General features: G+C 39.8%; 3 protein-coding genes across 3 annotated transcripts; 2 read left to right on the top strand and 1 right to left on the bottom strand.

Moving 5' to 3' along the window:
• Positions 1–660: 660 nt before the first annotated feature.
• On the top strand, positions 661–10,284 carry LOC119915755 (aquaporin-8-like). The gene is made up of 5 exons (XM_038735470.1): positions 661–1,024; positions 1,587–1,713; positions 6,372–6,580; positions 7,546–7,680; positions 8,031–10,284. The coding sequence occupies exons 1-5, from the start codon at positions 759–761 to the stop codon at positions 8,071–8,073; spliced, it is 780 nt and encodes a 259-aa protein (XP_038591398.1). The 5' UTR covers positions 661–758; the 3' UTR covers positions 8,074–10,284.
• A 191-nt stretch (positions 10,285–10,475) lies between these two features.
• On the top strand, positions 10,476–15,173 carry aqp8a.2 (aquaporin 8a, tandem duplicate 2). Its single transcript, XM_038735468.1, has 5 exons — positions 10,476–11,655; positions 11,789–11,915; positions 13,315–13,529; positions 14,379–14,513; positions 14,591–15,173. The coding sequence occupies exons 1-5, from the start codon at positions 11,396–11,398 to the stop codon at positions 14,634–14,636; spliced, it is 783 nt and encodes a 260-aa protein (XP_038591396.1). The 5' UTR covers positions 10,476–11,395; the 3' UTR covers positions 14,637–15,173.
• On the bottom strand, positions 14,978–16,573 carry hbae5 (hemoglobin, alpha embryonic 5). Its single transcript, XM_038735472.1, has 3 exons — positions 16,413–16,573; positions 15,523–15,730; positions 14,978–15,198 (listed from the first exon to the last, which is right to left on the bottom strand). Exons 1-3 carry the CDS (start codon positions 16,505–16,507, stop codon positions 15,070–15,072), a joined length of 432 nt encoding a protein of 143 aa, XP_038591400.1. The 5' UTR covers positions 16,508–16,573; the 3' UTR covers positions 14,978–15,069.
• Between the last annotated feature and the right edge of the window lie 625 nt (positions 16,574–17,198).

Genomic DNA, 17,198 nt, shown 5'->3' with positions numbered 1-17,198 from the left:
CACTTCAAGGGACATGAAAAAATATTACATCCTAATTACTTAAATTATGTTAAAAAATGAAAAGATTTTTCATAAACATATATTATTATAGATTAAGCTAAGATGTAATTCTATAAAGTTATTCAAAATTAGCCCCACATTTACAAACATTAAAGTACACATTAATGCATTGCTAATATAACAGTAATATAATATATAATTCTGCATAAGAAGTACTTTTACTTTTGGTACTTTAAGTATATTTTAATTCTAATTACTGTTGTACTTTTGCTTGAGTAAGATATTGAATGCAGGGCTTTTACTTTTAACAGAGTATTTTCAGACCTTTTCTATTTTAATTTAGATGAGCGATTTGATCTTAGACTTCCAAGGGTCTCAAAGAAAATCAGTTATTGCAGGTTTAACATTAAAAGAAAGTTTACACACTCTTCAGCTTTGTATAAATGGTTTTACTGATGTGGTATCAGTTAAAACAAGTGTTGCTGTTGAGTGATAAGATACCCTTCAGCCTTATCTGTATGTGTGTGTGTGTGTGTGTGTGTGTTGTCTTACTCTCACAACAGTGCTAATAATTTTATGAGCTTCACAGGATTGAGTGTGGGGAGTATAAACAATTGCAGGAAGGTGTGGCATCAGACTTCACAAATGGGGATGTCCCTTAGTCATCACCCAAAGAATGGCTCATATAGACGCACTGTACATTCAGACTGTGGTCCACCAGGGGAACAAGTGAATCTGACAGACACGGGGTAGAAAGTATGTCTGAAACCAAGACAGAGGTCTTTACGATAGCTGAGACGGTGGAGCCGGCAGTGGAGAAGTACATGAGCGACACAAATAAGAAGAGATGCATCTTTGAGCAATATGTGCAGCCCTGCCTAGCTGAGCTGTTTGGGACATGCCTGTTTGTGTTTGTGGGGTGTGCGTCTGTTATTGGTGATGTGGGGACACTTGGTGTCCTCCAGCCTGCTGTGGCACATGGACTGGCGTTAGGAGTGCTGATCATGGTGTTCGGTCAAATTAGGTAAAAAATAATGACATTCTGTTTTGTTGTATGTTGTAAATGCTTGATGTTGTATGTTTTTGAGCTGACCAATAATTTCTTGTTTTTACAACATAAGAAGGTCTCTGGAACCTGTAAACTCTATTTTTAAAGGTGATAAATTATTATTTACAAGACTGCCTTGTAAAAGGGACTGTCTCAATAGGACTTGTCTGTAAAAATAAAGATTAAATAAAAAATATACAAATTATTATTTTTATTATTATTATGGTAGCTTGCTCTTAATTTCCTGCCAAAAAGTCTTATTTAAAGTGAATTTGCCTCAGCATGTGAATGAGTTTACTTTATTTTAGACAGCATTAGATACATTGGCAAACACAGCAGAGTGGGCTATAGTTTCAAATAGTGTCTTATGATTTTCTGTCACTCACCGACTTGTTCTATTTGATAGATAAAGTTAATACAAATTCAAAGAATCATTTGCACATTCTGTTTATGCCGTGTCGAATGGATGAGTGTTGTTATTAACAGTTCATATCATCCTTTGAGAGACAAAGAGTGAAGTTCCCTATGTTTGTTGCAGTGGGGGGCACTTTAACCCTGCGGTATCTCTGAGCGTTTACCTGTGTGGAGGGATGGAGCTTCTTCTCCTGCTGCCTTATGTCCTAGCTCAGATGTTGGGAGGGATTACTGGTGCTTTTTTGGCCAAGGTAAGAAGGAACTATAGAAACCAAACAAACATGAAACTACTCATGTCAAGTTAAAATTTGATTGTACCAGGTGAAATTTATTTCGACTGACTAAATCAAACCTATGCGATAATACATTAAAATACTGGATAAGAAATGCTAATCTACAGTTATCTCTTCATATTGATTTAGTTAATCAACATTTTGAGAAAAGTTAAAACAATAGATTATGAATCAAAATAAGTATAGCTTAATGTCTCAAAATCTTGACATAGTAATTGATTTATTTTTTTTTAATGTTTCCCGGGTTTGTCTAAAGACCCCCAGACTATGAGACAAAACAACACTCTTTCTTTTTCTCCTGCTACATCTTTCAGTAAAATTGTGTGCAAACATGTCGCTTGAATTTGGCTCCTTTCTTGACGTCATGAATGGGTCTGTTGAGCATAGGACCTCCTCCAGCCCTTCAGCACAGCCATGCTGCCTAGTGTCGCATAGCCAGACCTATCTCCACGCTTTATTTCAGAACTGTGCCTGTCAGTGCTCGATCCATGCCGCCTGTCGGATCCGTTCTATGCATGTGTTATTTTCGTTTGTTCCACCAGAGACTTTGACAGCTGTCCATGTGAGGCCGTCATAGTTGGGATATCTTTTTCACAGAGATATCTTCATTTGATCATTTGTTGAACTAGGGGTAGGATCTGCTGTTGCAAGTGTTTTACTAATGTTTACTCACTTTCTGAAATAAATGGAAATCATGTCCTGCAGTTAATGGAGCATATGAACTCAACATTCTGTCACCACAGCACCAAACAGTCACATTACTTTACTATCAGTACTGCTATCAATAAGAGCATCAGTCTATCATAACGTCGTACTGGAAAATATGTAATGAGATTATACATATTTAAATATGTAGTAATATATTATGAATTTATTTTAAAAAACAAACAAACATGTTTTTCTATTTATTTCAGCTGTAATATTTATACCACAACACATCACGTAACAAAGGCGTTAAAGAGACAGGAGCTAAAATTGTTTTCTCACAGAGGGTGAAAAGAGGTGCTGAAGCAATGGACAGTAGGGGAGACCGGGTACTGTTGTAACACTTTTGGCTTCAGCAACTATAACTCACTGAATTTTGCCGCTAGAGTTCATAAACTTTTACACAAAGTAACCACATTTGTTTACTACAAATGACACCAATTCAATCCTCGTATTCAATACAAGAATATCTACAAGACCTTGTGAGTTGTTGTCAAATACATGGTGTACCTTTGTTACAACCCGCCCCAATACCGGGGTAGGTTATACCACATGCTGGGGTAAGTTGTAACAATTACACAAAAGAAGCAAAAATGGATGCCACATATGATATGCTTCAAAAACAGGTTTGCTGACATAAAAGAACAATGTCTCACTCCCTCTCTGGAACAGACTGTCTGATTAACTCGTGTGTGTGTATATGTAAATTTGTCTACTTGAACAAACTTACTTAACAGTATACTTGATAAACATATTACAATTTCTAACAAAAAACAATATCTGTGTGCGTGTTTGTCTTCTTAATCAGAGTCACAGTGCTGACAAATTAATGTCGGTAATCCTGGAGTGCAGGCAAGGTGGGCCCAGAGACTGCATCGGGCACATGGCTCCATGCAAACAACACAAATGTTTTCCTCATCTGAGATGTCAGAATCCTCACCAACATTTCTTGCCTTTATTCTTACCTAAGATGCTCTGTCTTTTCTTTCCTCTTCCCTGTTGTTCTTCCATCAGTGCTTGTTTCACTGGTGTATCAGTGAATATTTCAGACAACCTTTTCTTCATGATCTTGCCAATTGTTTTTCTTGGCCCTGCTTTTGTAAAAGGCCGCGTGGCTGAAGGACTGAATACCAGACCCAAAGACAACCCTGAGGTGCCTGGCTCATCTGGAGCACAGGACATGGTGACATTGTGAATTGCAGAGGAGCCAGACGTAACCAGGTAGGTTGGAGGAGAGAAGGTCATCCCCAGGTCAGTTTGAGGAGAGGAGGTCATCCCAGAGTGAGTTGGAGGAGAGTCCAGCTGGAAAGCTCCAGATGTCAATGAGGTACCTGGGTCAGGCCGGTCAGTGACCTGTGAGGGTGCATAGTCACACTCCTGAAAAATGTCAGGGTTGAAGGGCCAAATACCTGTTGATTCAAAACCAGCTTGAATGTTTTTGGGGATGGCGCTCTTCACAATACTTGGAATATCATATATGTAATCGTCTTGGCAGGATTCATCTTCATCCACGCATCTCTTGCAGTGTTCACCATTTTCTTAAATGGGCTGTAGACACTGCGATCCAGTGGCTGAAGCTTGTTGCTGCAGTGTAGCGGGAAGGTAAGTAGCACAATCCCCTTTTCTTTGCAGAAATTGATAGCTTTTACTGATACATGACAGTGATTATCCAGCAAAAACAAAACCTTCTTGTCTGGGCTGACCTTTGTGTGTTTTGCAAAGTGATCAAGGAATAACAGGAAGTCTTCCTCTTGCATCCATCCTGAGGCGTTTCCGCTTCCAGCACTCCCCATTGGGCCACTCTGAAATACGTAGTCCTTGTAACGTTTACGGGGAAATACAAAGAAGGGGGGAATTGCATTTCCCAGTCCTTGCACAGTGCATGCTACTAGTGTTGTAGTACTCAAGACCGGTCTTTGTCTTAAGACCACTTTTTGATGGTCTTGGTCTCGTCTTGGACTCGCCCGCCTTTGTACTCGGTCTTATCTCGGTCTCGGACATTGAGGACTCTGAATTTTATTTCAAGACCAGTCAAGACCATAAATTTGGGAATATAAAAAAATTGCTTTTGCATTGTCTGATTTGTTAACATCCCAACTTTGATTGGAAGTAAAATGTATTGCTTCAAATACAACCAGTAACCCTAAAACATGTGTTGTTAATGACTGTCACCCCTCCCTGTGATGCTTACGTTGATTTCAGCTCTTAGTGTTTGTATGTGGGTGTTTTAATGGGAATGTGGATCTTTCAGATCAATTTGAGAAGTACCTATGATCTCGTTCCACATTTTATTGTGTGCCATGCAATGCAGGGAACTGGTCTTGGTCTTGGTCTTGACTCGGTCTTACCTTCCCTCGGTCTTCGTCTCGACTGCTCTCAGCCCCTAAATGTCTTGGTCTTGTCTCGGTCTTGATAAACTCTGGTCTTGGTCTTGACTTGGTCTCGGTTTGGGCGGTCTTGACTACAACACTACATGCTACTGACACAAGCACACCTCTCTCACCTGATGTCATCGCACCCACCTGCTTGACTCCACGACGTGCAACAACACGGTCTGGTAACTGGATTGTTCCACATGTCACTCCCATCAAAGTTGTATCTCTCAATGACCTGTCCGAGGCTGTTGAAGAAACGTTCCACATTTATGGGGTTAAAACTTGTGGCCTGTGTAAGGCTGGTTGCCTCTGGACTGAAGAATGTGAACCAGTCAGGCCCTATCATCTGCTTCTCACCCCATGTTTGTGGGTATTTGAGGTTATACTTTACAGCCAGTTCATATGCAAACGTTCTGACCTAAAAGAAAGTGAAATAGAAAACCTGACTAAATAGAAAAAAAATCTATTTATCTGGCACCTATACTAGTGTTCGATTCTACTCTGGTCTCCAGTAGCTAACCTTTCGTATGCTTACCTCACGTGTAGTCAATAAATAATACAGGTCAGCTGCCTGACTCAAATAGTCTGCCAACACTTTCTCCTGCTCTTCAGAGAAAACTCTGTTGCTGCTCCTGTAACCTACACTGGGAAGATCACTGGACCCCTTGTCTCTCGGCTTCTGCAGTGATTTGCAGTATCTGCTCAGTGTTACATGACAGATCCCATGTGCCTTCGCAGCTGATGTGACTGACTTGCCCTTCTAACATGAGTCAAACAATTTTATGTGCAATAGTATAGATACTAGACAAAAATTAATCTTGGTCAAAAACTTTACTTTCTTACGTCAAAATCATTTTTTTCTCTATAAATTCACAATTTGACGGTTTCCAGACCTGACAACCACCATGCGGTATCAGGGAGGAAGTAGGTAAATACTGAAATGATCACATGACTCCTGTCTTATCTCTAAGTGGTGGAAATGGTGGTGTTACAACTCTCCCCGTGTTACAACCATTCCCGATCTCCCCTATGAGAAAAGAATGTGTTTTGAACATGCAAAGCAAGATTTTCTAGTATACCCCCAAAATAAGACTATGAACCTGAAAATGAGCATAATATATGGGACCTTTAATATCTCATCTTTCTGATGAAGCAAGTCAACATTTTGTCCTTATCCTCATTATTCTAACTTTTTTCTTGAAATCTTGACTCAACAAAAGTCACCTACATAACGTTATGTGACTTAAAACTTTAATTTACTCAACATTGACGTAGTTTAACATGGGACACAAACCTCGGTCTCTCGGATGAAACTCTGTATGTTTTTTATATTACATAACCTGACTTCCACCTTTGCTCCCGTCATAATTAGAGTGGCTTTAATAAATTGACCTAAATGGCGTTTTTCTGGTGAGGTTAAGCTGGCTTTGTTGGGTGGAAAATAATTAAAAAGGTGAAAATAAATGAAAACGATTCACTCTAGTCATGTTTATCTTGCACAAGATCACATATATATCAAATTTATTTTACTTTCAGGCAATGTACCCTGCTAATATGTTCGCTGCTTCCCTTGGAGGAGCCTTTGAAGTAGTCAACAATGACCTGGGTAAAACCACTCTGGCAGAGATAATTATGACCCTGTTCCTCACCATGGTGGTGTGCATGGGGGCCATCAACAGCCGAACCAGCTCACCATTTGCTCCTTTCTGCATTGGCCTCACTGTGACAGCCAACATATTTGCTGGGTAAGCAGTCATCCCCAACGTCATCAACATATTTTAAGTGTGTCTAATTATCTCCAGGAGACTTCCTAGGAAAATAAGTTTCCTAGAGATAAATTATGGACCCATAAAAAGAGAAAGTGTTAATGTTTTATTTCCCTACAAGGTCTAAGGTCAGGATGAAATTCTGGTGGAAAAATGCTAAATACCTGTTGTTGGCCTAAAAGTAGTGAAATTTAAATGTACTAAAAATACTCAGTATCAAAAAATTATATGTTGAATCTAAAGTCCCCCTATACTAATAAACACCTCAAATGACCATAAAAAAGAAACAACAACCCACCACGTGTGTTGATTATCAGTTATCAGATGGATGCCAAGGGTCACTATTGGTGTCGGTTTTAACCTTGATAGGTCTGATTGACTGTTAGTGGACATGTTAATGTGCAAAACAACTAGTAAATATAGTTGTCAGAGATATATATTGGAGTAAAAAGTACAATAGTTCTCTCTGAAATGTAGTGAAGTATAAAGTAGCATGAAATTAAAATAATCGATGTAAGTATAGGACTTGAGTAGATGTGGGCCTACTTAGTTATTTTCCACTGTTAAATTAAACACTTGCATTCTAGATACTGTCCAATTAATATGTTTTTGTTTGTATGTGTTCATTTCTCACCCCAGTGTTACCTAGTGCATTATGAGGCTTAAAGTTTGTCCTTAATAATAAGTACCATTCAGAGACAGGGGCCATAGGTTGGGGATGAAGCATTAGGTACTGGATTGTCAGTTACACTTTTATTTTTGAAAGTGTCAAAAATAATAATAATAATATCATAACATTTTGTCTCATGCTGATCCATTTTGGATGTCTCTGTTCCTGCAAAGGTAACTGCAACTTCCAAAATGAGCAGCATACTGTTGAGCTGCGTCACTTTGGTCAGCAGTGTGTGTGTTACAGTGTTAGTGTGCGCTGGCTGTTGTTTCAGAGGGATGGTGTCCGGAGCCTGTATGAACCCTGCTCGAGCTTTTGGTCCTGCAGCGGCTGCGAACCACTGGAACCATCACTGGGTCTACTGGGTTGGACCCATTTGCGGTGCACTGATCACTGTCAGTTTCATCAGGTATGCGTACTTCAGTACACAGTGGTAGTTTAGGAAGAGACCACACATTTTCTACATCTACTATTTAAAAGGCTTCCTAAATGGTAAACAGTGCATATTTGTAGCACCTTTCTAGTTCTTCCAACCACTCAAAGCACGTTACAATACATGTCACAATTGTTTTATGAGGAAGGAAAGGTACTTAGTGTGTTTGTCAGACCTCAACGATACACAATTTGCATCTCTTTGTAGTAATTTTGCACCTGTGCCGGATGGTCCTTCTTAATTCTTAATAGATTAAATCATTCTCTGTACTGTTGTCATTGACCAATAATGATCAGTTCACTAATTGAAGTGTCATTCTTTTGCAGGCTGTTGTTTGGTGACCATAAGACTCGAATTGTGTTGAAGTGAATGTCTAATTTATTAAAGAGGAAGAGAGAGAGGACACCCGACTGACATGTTGACAGCTTTTCTATTTGGATGGTCACATGTTACTCAACAATTAACTGTAATATTGAAATTTGCCATCAAAATGAGTCCTTGAGTCCTGTCCTTGGACCAGCTACGATTGTTGGCTCCTACTCAATTAGTTTGTATTTCATAATTCAATAAAGTGTTTCATATGATGTTGATCTGATAGCTACTCCTAGCTTTAACAGCCCGTATTTGATGACTGCTGTTCTTTTGATAATAAATTTCATACATGAAATCTTGTACAAATTGCCACACTTGCTGTTATCTATTTAGTCATTCAGTCAGTCTTTTTATTCCCCTTGGTCAAAGTCCTGAATGGAAAACCATGCTTTGATAGCTTTATTACTATTGTTATTACAAGGACATGGCACTGCGGGCACACCACATGGCACACCACAATGTGGCCTACAATAAAGCTAGATTAGAATCATAAACTGGTGAGAGATCAGCTGAAACGCTGCAATAAGTTAAAAGGAAATTCTTGTATTCCAGACTATACACATCCTAAAAATATGGATGATGGTTACAATAACGATGACAATGGATCATTAGCACTGCCAACCTATCCATGCATGTAGTGTACATGAGCAAGGCTGTAGAAATCAATCATGAAAACATGTAGCATGTATTGCATCATAAAAAAAGTAAATATAATGTAAATTGTAAATATGCTGCAGTATATGAAAATGTATTTTTAAGAGTGAGTAAAAAGTCAAATGTAAAAACAGGTGTCACTAGAATTCAGATCGTTTAATTAAGTAAAAGTAGTGCACTGCAATGTAATAATACTCCATGACAAGTAAAAGTCCTCCATTCAAAAACTTAGTTAAGCATAAGCACAGAAGTATTATAAGCCTAAATATACTAACGTAACAAAAGTACCCACTATGCAGAAAAGATGATGGTAGATGGGGTTGTATTATACATAATATATTATAGATGAATATGAAAGTAATCTGTAAGTAGACTTTTACTGTTGGAGTTGGATAAATAGGAGCTAATTTTGACTACTTAATATACACCACCACCAATATCATAAATACATTTCTGTCTGTAACTGGGTTATTAAAAACTTATTTTCTTTAACAAGTTAAAGAAAGTGTGCAGTAATAATATTTTAAACTGTTATTAATTTAAATCAATTACTTTAACAATGTTCTTTCACTTGCTGCACTAGAATTATGGAAACTGAAACTTTATTTTGGAACGTAGTCCAGTGAAGAGGTTTTTCAATGAAAATATCCATCAATCCTTCATCTAGAACTGCTTATCTGTGCAGGGGTGCAGGAGGGGCTGGAGCCAATCACAGCTGACATTGGGCGATAGATGACTTGATAAGAAGGAATGAATAGATAGCATGAACTAAGAAAATTCCTTTAGTACCACTGCTTGTTGTTTTGATGATGGTGGTGGAGAGCGCTGCCTGACATATCTCCCGAAGGTGTACAATTACCTGATATCTGGTGACTGTCACGGCCAAAGTGTATGATTTAAATCATTTTCATCCACATCAAAGTATTCAGGAACCCCTTCTTCTCTATATGTAAGCATGCGCATTCTTTCTTTCTTATAGTTTAGTACTCTAAATACTCAGATGTTTTCCTTAAGTAAAAGTACCTGTAAAACAATGTAAAAATTGTTATTTACAAGGAAAATTCCTGCATTCAAAATGTTACTCAAGTATAAGCACTAAATTATTATCATTAAAGTGTTTCAAAAAGTAAAAAAAGTACAATTTTGCAAAAAAATGGTCCCATTGAGTGTTTTTATAAATGACATTATTCAATCGTTGATGCAGTAATGTACATGTAGCATTTTATTGTGGTAGCTGGTCGATTTACTTTTTACTACTTTCTATACACTAGTGCAGTGGTTTGCAACCTAGGGGTCTGGTCCCCTCCAAAGGTTTAAATGATAAATATGTGGGGTCGTGAGATGACTAATTTGGCAGGTTAATGGGACAGGGGGGAATAAAAAGTTCTGCTACAGAAATCTGTATTAATCTTTTAGACTTTTGTGAAGCATTGTTTAATTTCACCTCTTTGGGCCTCAAACAGTTCTTCAAATGAAACCATGTAATAAGTTTGGAGGGGTTTCATTCTCACTGATGCAAATTAAACGAATGTACTGCAAAATTATTTCCTGGTTGTATACGTGTATGTATATATGTATATAAATAACTATATATTATACATATGTTTATTTTATGTGTTACCATATTCTACATTGAAATATCTGCTAAGTTCTATGTGTATAGCATGAAGGGACTACAAACTTTTATTTTGTTGTGCAACCTTGTGTTGTATAATGATAAATAAACTACCTTGATACCTTGAAATGTCTCTTTATTGGAACTGCTAACAACTCATTAACATCTGAAATGTGACAAGGGGCCCTAACTAAACACTGCTTTATTGTTAGGGGAAACAAGCCAAAAAAGTTGGGAAACGCTAGTTAAATCTTTTACAAAGTGTAAAAGGTTTAAAAATATAAAATGTTAATCTGCAAAGTGACGTGTGACTAAAGCTGTTAAATAAATGTAGATGAGTAAAATGTACAACATATCATGCAGAATTATAAAGTAGCATAAAATGGAAAGTCTTAAAATCATAGTCAAGTACAATACTGTAAAATGTACTTGGTAAATGTACGTAGTTACTTGAGTGTCAAATAAATAAGTACTGAGTCTAATATAATCTAATGTTCAGATGAGTGTAACACACTTAGGTGTAGAGTGAGGAGTGCATGAAGGCACTAACCGATACTGAGTATGTGTAAAGTCTATGATCCAGATCTATCTTATCTATTTAAGATACTGTAGGGAATGCCTATGCATCTGATGATGATAAATAAAATGCACTTCTTAACTCCATGGACTGAAGTCCACCTTGAACACCTCAAGTATTGTTTAAAACCTTATCATCCATTTTACAAAAGGTCATTTTGTGGACTGGATTACCTGGCCTGACTCCACTTGAAGACGGAGGTGGGCAGGTGTCAAGGAACATGTTTGGGTGGGGATTGTATTGATATAATGAATCTTAGTAACCTTCACCTTAAAAGTTTTATGACTTGTAATGCAATTCCAGGTTTAGTGTACTAGCTGCTGGTTATAAATAACAACAACACCTCGCAGTGCCTTCGGCTTTAATCTGTAGACTGCGTCAGGCACAGCTGCAGGTTCTCTAGGTGTAGAGTGTCTGTGAAAATCATCCTGGGACAGAAATCTCTAATAGGCAAAAGTCAGAGACTAGCAACAATGGGAGTAGAGAAAATGGAAATGGAAGACACCGGCTCTACTTTGATGGAGAAGAGCAAGAAGCCACCTGTGTCCAAACCTCCCAACAAATATGAGACACTGTTCCAGCCCTGCCTGGCTGAGATAGTGGGGACCATGTTCTTTGTTTTCATTGGCTGCGTGTCTGTCATCGAGAATGTGCCAGCAGCTGGACGGCTGCAGCCAGCCCTGGTGCATGGACTGGCTGTGGCAGTGATGGTGGCGGTCATGGATAACATCAGGTAATTGGTGTTAACTAGTTTGAAGTAGAGTCAGATTATGTGTTTTCCCATGGCCTGTGGGATGAATCATATATTTTGAGCTGGACGGGTGTTCGCAGATCTCACCTTTTCTCTGCTGCTTCTCTGCCTCCAGTGGCTCCCATTTCAACCCTCCCTTCACTATTGCCATCTACCTGTGTGGAGGCATGGAGTTAATGATGGTGGGACCCTACATCATCAGCCAGCTGATTGGAGGGGTGTTGGGAGCTGGAATGTCCAAGGTCAGTGAACTGCACACTATTTTATCATTCTAGGTTGTCAAATGCTGCCTCTTGGTCAGTGGCCCTCCGCTTAATTTCTGGACACGTTCATCATCAAAGTCAGAGGGTTTAGCACGAAAGTTCACTTGTGGATGACGTGAGGTGGATTGGATGAATGGAACAAACAAAGACAGGACTTTAACCGAGGAGACTGCTGCTGTGTGAAACTGAAAGTTCATCCATCTTCATCCACTTATCCGGGATCGGGTCGCGGGGGGAGCAGCTCCAGCAAGGGACCCCAAACTTCTTTTTCCAGAGCCACATTAACCAGCTCTGACTGGGGGATCCTGAGGCGTTCCCAGGCCAGTGTGGAGATATAATCTCTCCACCTAGTCCTGGGTCTTCCCCAAGGCCTCCTCCCAGCTGGACGTGCCTGGATCACCTCCCTAGGGAGGCGTCCAGGAGGCATCCTTACCAGATGCCCAAACCACCTCAACTGGCTCCTTTCAACGCAAAGGAGCAGCGGCTCTACTCTGAGCTCCTTACAGATGGCCCTCACCCTCACCACTCTCACCCTATCTCTAAGGGAGACACCAGCCACCTGCCTAAGGTACCCCCGAAACTGAAAGTAAATTATTTATTTTAAGTAGACTACCTAGGCCTTATGTTGCCTATGTAAGTGGACTACAACGTCAGGTACGTAACGTAACTATTTTCCTTAACTTAACCAAGTTCTGTGCCTAAACCTAAACAAAGTTCAACAGTTTCACAACCTTAACTATACACGTTTTATTTTGAAAGTCTAACCGGATGTTGCATATTATTATTATTGCTAACTTGACCGGACGCAACATTATGTAGCTATTGTTGCTAACTTGACCGCTTAGCCCTGCACTTTCAGATTTGATGCGAGAGGGGCACATACAGTATTTCACAAAAGTGAACACACCCCTCACACTTTACTACGATGTAAAGTAGTGAGTGTACAGCTTGTATAACAGCGTAAATTTGCTGTCCCCTCAAAATAATGCATCACACAGCCTAAACGGTCTAAACCGTTGACAACAAAAGTGAGATACACCCCTAAGTGAAAACGTCCACATTGGACCCAATTAGCCATTTTCCCTCCCCGGTGTCATGTGACTCGTTGCTGTAAACTCACTACTTTACATTTCTCCAGTGTTGTCACATGAAAAGATATAATCAAATATTTACAAAAATGTGAGGATGTACTCACTTTTGTGAGATACTGTGGGCCTACCTAGAGAATCATAGTTTAAAACGGAGGACCACGAACTAAGCGGCAGTGTTTGAAGCGTTGGGAGTGGGACCGGGTTGCATTCAGCCTCTTTTGCACACACTTAAATATATTTAATCTAATTAAAGGTGACCATAAAATCCTTAATAACACATTTCATAGCTGATGACCCCCGCAGAACGCTACTTAAACGCCACAGGAGCTGCGTTTGATATCCTCAAGTCACAAAGCCAGCTGTCTGGAGCCATCTTTGGAGAGGTGGCCATGACCTGCTTGGTCACCATGGTGGTGCTGCTGGTGGCGGTGAACGGAAAGACGAAAACCCCGCTGGCTCCTTTCCTGGTGGGCTGTACCGTCATCATTAACGTCCTGGCAGGGTGAGATAAAAGGACGATGGCGTGATGTGCCTCAACAGTTGGTTGTGTCAGCAGTGCACTGTGTTAAACATACACCAAACCCCGACGTTAATGACATTTAATTCAAAGTAAAAAACTAGTAAAGTCAAAAAGTAAAGTAAGAAACTAAAAAGAAGTTTCATAAAAGGAAATAAAAAGCATGCAAATAAAAGAATCAAACATTAAAGTTAGTCTGAGTATGTTTAGGCTACAAGTAGGCCTACATTAAAGGTGTGGTGATAAAGATGTCCCTCAGAAAAATTGTTTTTTATTTATATTAGCCGATTTATTTTATTTGAAAGGAAGTGATTGCCTTTATTGATTTAACTTGATTTAATCTTGTCCAACGCCTTATTTATTTTTGCTAAATTCTTACATTGTTTGATTATTTCAAATTAAAATTATTTGAAGATTATTTAAAAATTGTTATTTAGTTAATCATTTCAAAATCAACCACAACTTAATTTTACACTGACACTAAACAGAATAGCCTACATTGATTTAAAATGCTAGTTTATGCAGCACATGAATTCTGTTTTCGTTGTCATTCTTTTTAATTTAATATACAGTAATTTTTAGGCTATTATTACGGTTTTTAGTCTTATTTTTTAATATTTCCTGAACCACCCGAAGAATTTCAAATGGTGTAACAATTCCTGATTCAGTGTTTAATATCCAAATACATTTGTTTCAAAATAATCACATAGGCTATTACGAATTCCTCCTATATGTAGGCTTTGTGTTTTGTTACCACAGCTGTACCATGACTTTGGCAGACTAAAATTTCAAATCGTTTTAATATTTAAACTTTCTTGCCCCTTGTCGGTGCAGGGGTGATGTATCAGGAACGTGTCTGAACCCGGCCAGGGCTTTTGGTCCAGCCCTGATGACCAACCACTGGACATATCACTGGGTTTACTGGGTGGGCCCCATAGGAGGAGGTCTTGTGGCCGCTGCTCTGCTCAGGTAAGTGAAGCGTGACAGACGAGCGAGTCTATGACTGAATATAGCACCAGACTCACTGTGCCACTCTTTTGTTGCAGGCTCATTCTCGGTGATGATAAGTTACGAGTCGTTATGAAATCCTAACAGTCTCTTTTGTGCGTTTATTACCATCCATGGGACAACATAAACCTATAAACATTGAATGTCTCGGCATGTGAGTGGATACTTTTGATCATGTCATAATGCCATGAGGTCAGCTTGATGCTGAAGTTTTCTTTTTCATGTAAAACTATGGGATAACTGTGTGGATTTGTCAGGATGAAATAAAGATTAAAAAACATAGAGAAGATCTCTTTATTTGTTCCCATGCCTATAAAAAAACTAAAAACTAGGCCTATATGTCGGTAGACATCATAGGCTACTATTTCCTGTGCATGTATGTTGTGATAACGCATTTCAAGAGACAAAAAAAGGACACAGTAGTCTCAATTTTTGGCGGCATGCTGTTTATTATTTAATTTTTCGCCATGAGTTACATGGTCAAGAGCGGCAGACCGCATTATACGTTGCGGACAGCTTAGCGGTATCTCTCAGACAGAGCCAGAGCCAGGGCGCTCAGGAATTTATCGAAGCTGACGTGGACCTCAGGGGGGAACTCCTTGGGGAACTGACAGGCGATCACCACGACAAGGCAGTGGCCCAGGATCTGTGGATGACAGAAGAAACAGTTGTATTGCAGACATACACTGTATGGTTTACACAGCTAAGATAGGCATATTGATTATATATGTAGGGCCTATTTAAACTCTAAAATACCAATGCAGTGCAAAACATGCTCCAATCAAAATTTCAATAGGCCTAAAGGTATATCCAGTATACAAATATAGATTTATTACGGGTTTTTTGCAGCACACATGCGTAATGTAGTATGCACAAGTCATGTTGGTGAGAGCTGATCCTAATCTCAGCACATTTATGATATCATGATGTCATAGTGTATTCTACATAATGTCAGTGAGCCCTGTCTCACCTTGAAGTTGGCAGGGTCCACCCTCAGCTGGAAGGCGTGCTGCTCGCTGAGCTCCAGAAGGCCGTTAGTCAGGTCGTCAATCTTGGACACAGCCGTGGCGACTCCGCCCATGACCTTCTTTCCGTGGGCTTTCACGTGGGCAGAGTTGGCAAACAGGTCTGGCCAGTGGGAGAAGTAGGTCTTGGTTTGCGGATAGACTGTGAGCATCCTGTGGAGAGCAGGGGCGTTAAGTGGTCGGTATGGTGGACAGCTGCGCCATACCAACTACATTGAGCTCTCTGTAGATCCTCTAGAATATTATGAATATAAATGTTGTTTCAGTGGCCTATTGAATGTTTCTATTGATCACGCTCCACTTGTGGTCTATTTTGAAGACAGTAGGCTTATTCAGCCGAGTGATGCTGAGGTTGCGATTTCGAGGCATTTGTGAGCTGTTGAGCTGAGCAGGCCTAGATGTTTTGGGACCTGAGAAGAAGCCTGGATTCAGTGTCTATGAAGAGCTACTTACAATTCTCCAATTAGGCCTATTTTACGTTAAATGCAGATTTGGAGCCGATTTTGAATTGATGGAAAGTCAGACAGGCTTATCACTTTGAAAAAACTTAATAAAAGGTTCAATGATTTCCACGATTTCACCTTTCTTGCACCAGTAAACAATTCAAGAAAAGAAGTAACTAAGCTTCGAACTAAAACTGACCAAATTCCTCTGTTAGTGCGTTCAAGCGAGACACTTTGGCAAGTTGGATATTTCCTTGCACTGACATTCCATCAGTGACAGGCGATCTTAGGCAAATAAACAAATGACTGATCTGCTGCAGACAAAAAGTAAAAACATGTTAGGCTATAAAACTACCTCTGACATTAGCTTGAGTTATAAGCAAAAGATTTACCTGTTCAGAGCATCAGTGCCAACAGCGTCCGCTGACTTGGAGATTTTGGCCCACAGGGCCTTGACGTTGGCCTTGTCTTTGTCACTCAGACTCATGTTGGCGTGTTTCTCTCTTGATCTCTCGCTACCTGGATCGGACTTGGAGTTCTGCTTAAATTCAGTTGGCTTGAAGGTCACACCCACGGGAACGGATGCCAAGCCGCGTCCACATGACGCAGATCGGACCCTCCCCACCCCCGCCTGATGTGGCCGGCTGCCAGCCCGAGAGGTGGGAGCCTATCAGTTGCTCACATCGGGGCGTCGGTTGGCATAACCACTTACGTATACTGTGAAAGAGTCCTCACATGAGTGCTTCTGGTGTGTTAGTGGAGGTTAGGGATGGTGCGGGAGGGCATCTCACATGACATAGGAGCAGCATCTCTGCCAACTGAGAGGCCTGGGTGAGTTTACGCCCCAGTAAATGGCTTGAAAAAAAATCAATAAACGTGATCAATTAAATTAGATAGGTTATACAGTAAGGGCAATACAAGGCTCTAGCGTTCCGGCCAGTGAAGGTTGTGAGGCATGTGTGACATGTTTTGCTGTGGGCTGAAACAACAGATCAAAGGTGGAAACAGTACAAAATGAGTGCCGAAAGTTTATTTGGGCTTCCTGCATCATGCCGCGTGCACTCGATTAATCATTTTATATAAATAATATTCCTGGGCCTATTAATAATTACAGTCTTATCGCGTTGCAGCTGCGAACACTGTTTAAGATTTAATTTAATTTAATTCGGAATTTTTGT

This window comes from Micropterus salmoides, unplaced genomic scaffold (genome assembly GCF_014851395.1).
Source record: "Micropterus salmoides isolate LMB-PRFRI ecotype aquatic unplaced genomic scaffold, ASM1485139v1 Ms_hic_scaffold_21, whole genome shotgun sequence".
Taxonomy (NCBI): domain Eukaryota; kingdom Metazoa; phylum Chordata; class Actinopteri; order Centrarchiformes; family Centrarchidae; genus Micropterus; species Micropterus salmoides.
The sequence above is the reverse complement of the archived record's forward strand: the minus strand, read 5'-3'. Positions and strand labels throughout refer to the sequence as shown.

What these genes read in the sequence shown, in the direction of transcription:
- LOC119915755 (XM_038735470.1), top strand. Translation starts at nt 759, where the DNA reads ATGTCTGAAACCAAGACAGAGGTCTTTACGATAGCTGAGACGGTGGAG. An exon ending in CTGGTGCTTTTTTGGCCAAG is followed by an intron (nt 1,714 to 6,371) that starts GTAAGAAGGAAC and finishes TTTTACTTTCAG; the next exon opens with GCAATGTACCCTGCTAATAT. An exon ending in ATCACTGTCAGTTTCATCAG is followed by an intron (nt 7,681 to 8,030) that starts GTATGCGTACTT and finishes ATTCTTTTGCAG; the next exon opens with GCTGTTGTTTGGTGACCATA.
- aqp8a.2 (XM_038735468.1), top strand. Translation starts at nt 11,396, where the DNA reads ATGGGAGTAGAGAAAATGGAAATGGAAGACACCGGCTCTACTTTGATG. An exon ending in GCGGTCATGGATAACATCAG is followed by an intron (nt 11,656 to 11,788) that starts GTAATTGGTGTT and finishes CTCTGCCTCCAG; the next exon opens with TGGCTCCCATTTCAACCCTC. An exon ending in TGGGAGCTGGAATGTCCAAG is followed by an intron (nt 11,916 to 13,314) that starts GTCAGTGAACTG and finishes CACATTTCATAG; the next exon opens with CTGATGACCCCCGCAGAACG.
- hbae5 (XM_038735472.1), bottom strand. Translation starts at nt 16,507, where the DNA reads ATGAGTCTGAGTGACAAAGACAAGGCCAACGTCAAGGCCCTGTGGGCC. An exon ending in GGCACTGATGCTCTGAACAG is followed by an intron (nt 15,731 to 16,412) that starts GTAAATCTTTTG and finishes TGCTCTCCACAG; the next exon opens with GATGCTCACAGTCTATCCGC. An exon ending in TGGACCCTGCCAACTTCAAG is followed by an intron (nt 15,199 to 15,522) that starts GTGAGACAGGGC and finishes TGTCATCCACAG; the next exon opens with ATCCTGGGCCACTGCCTTGT.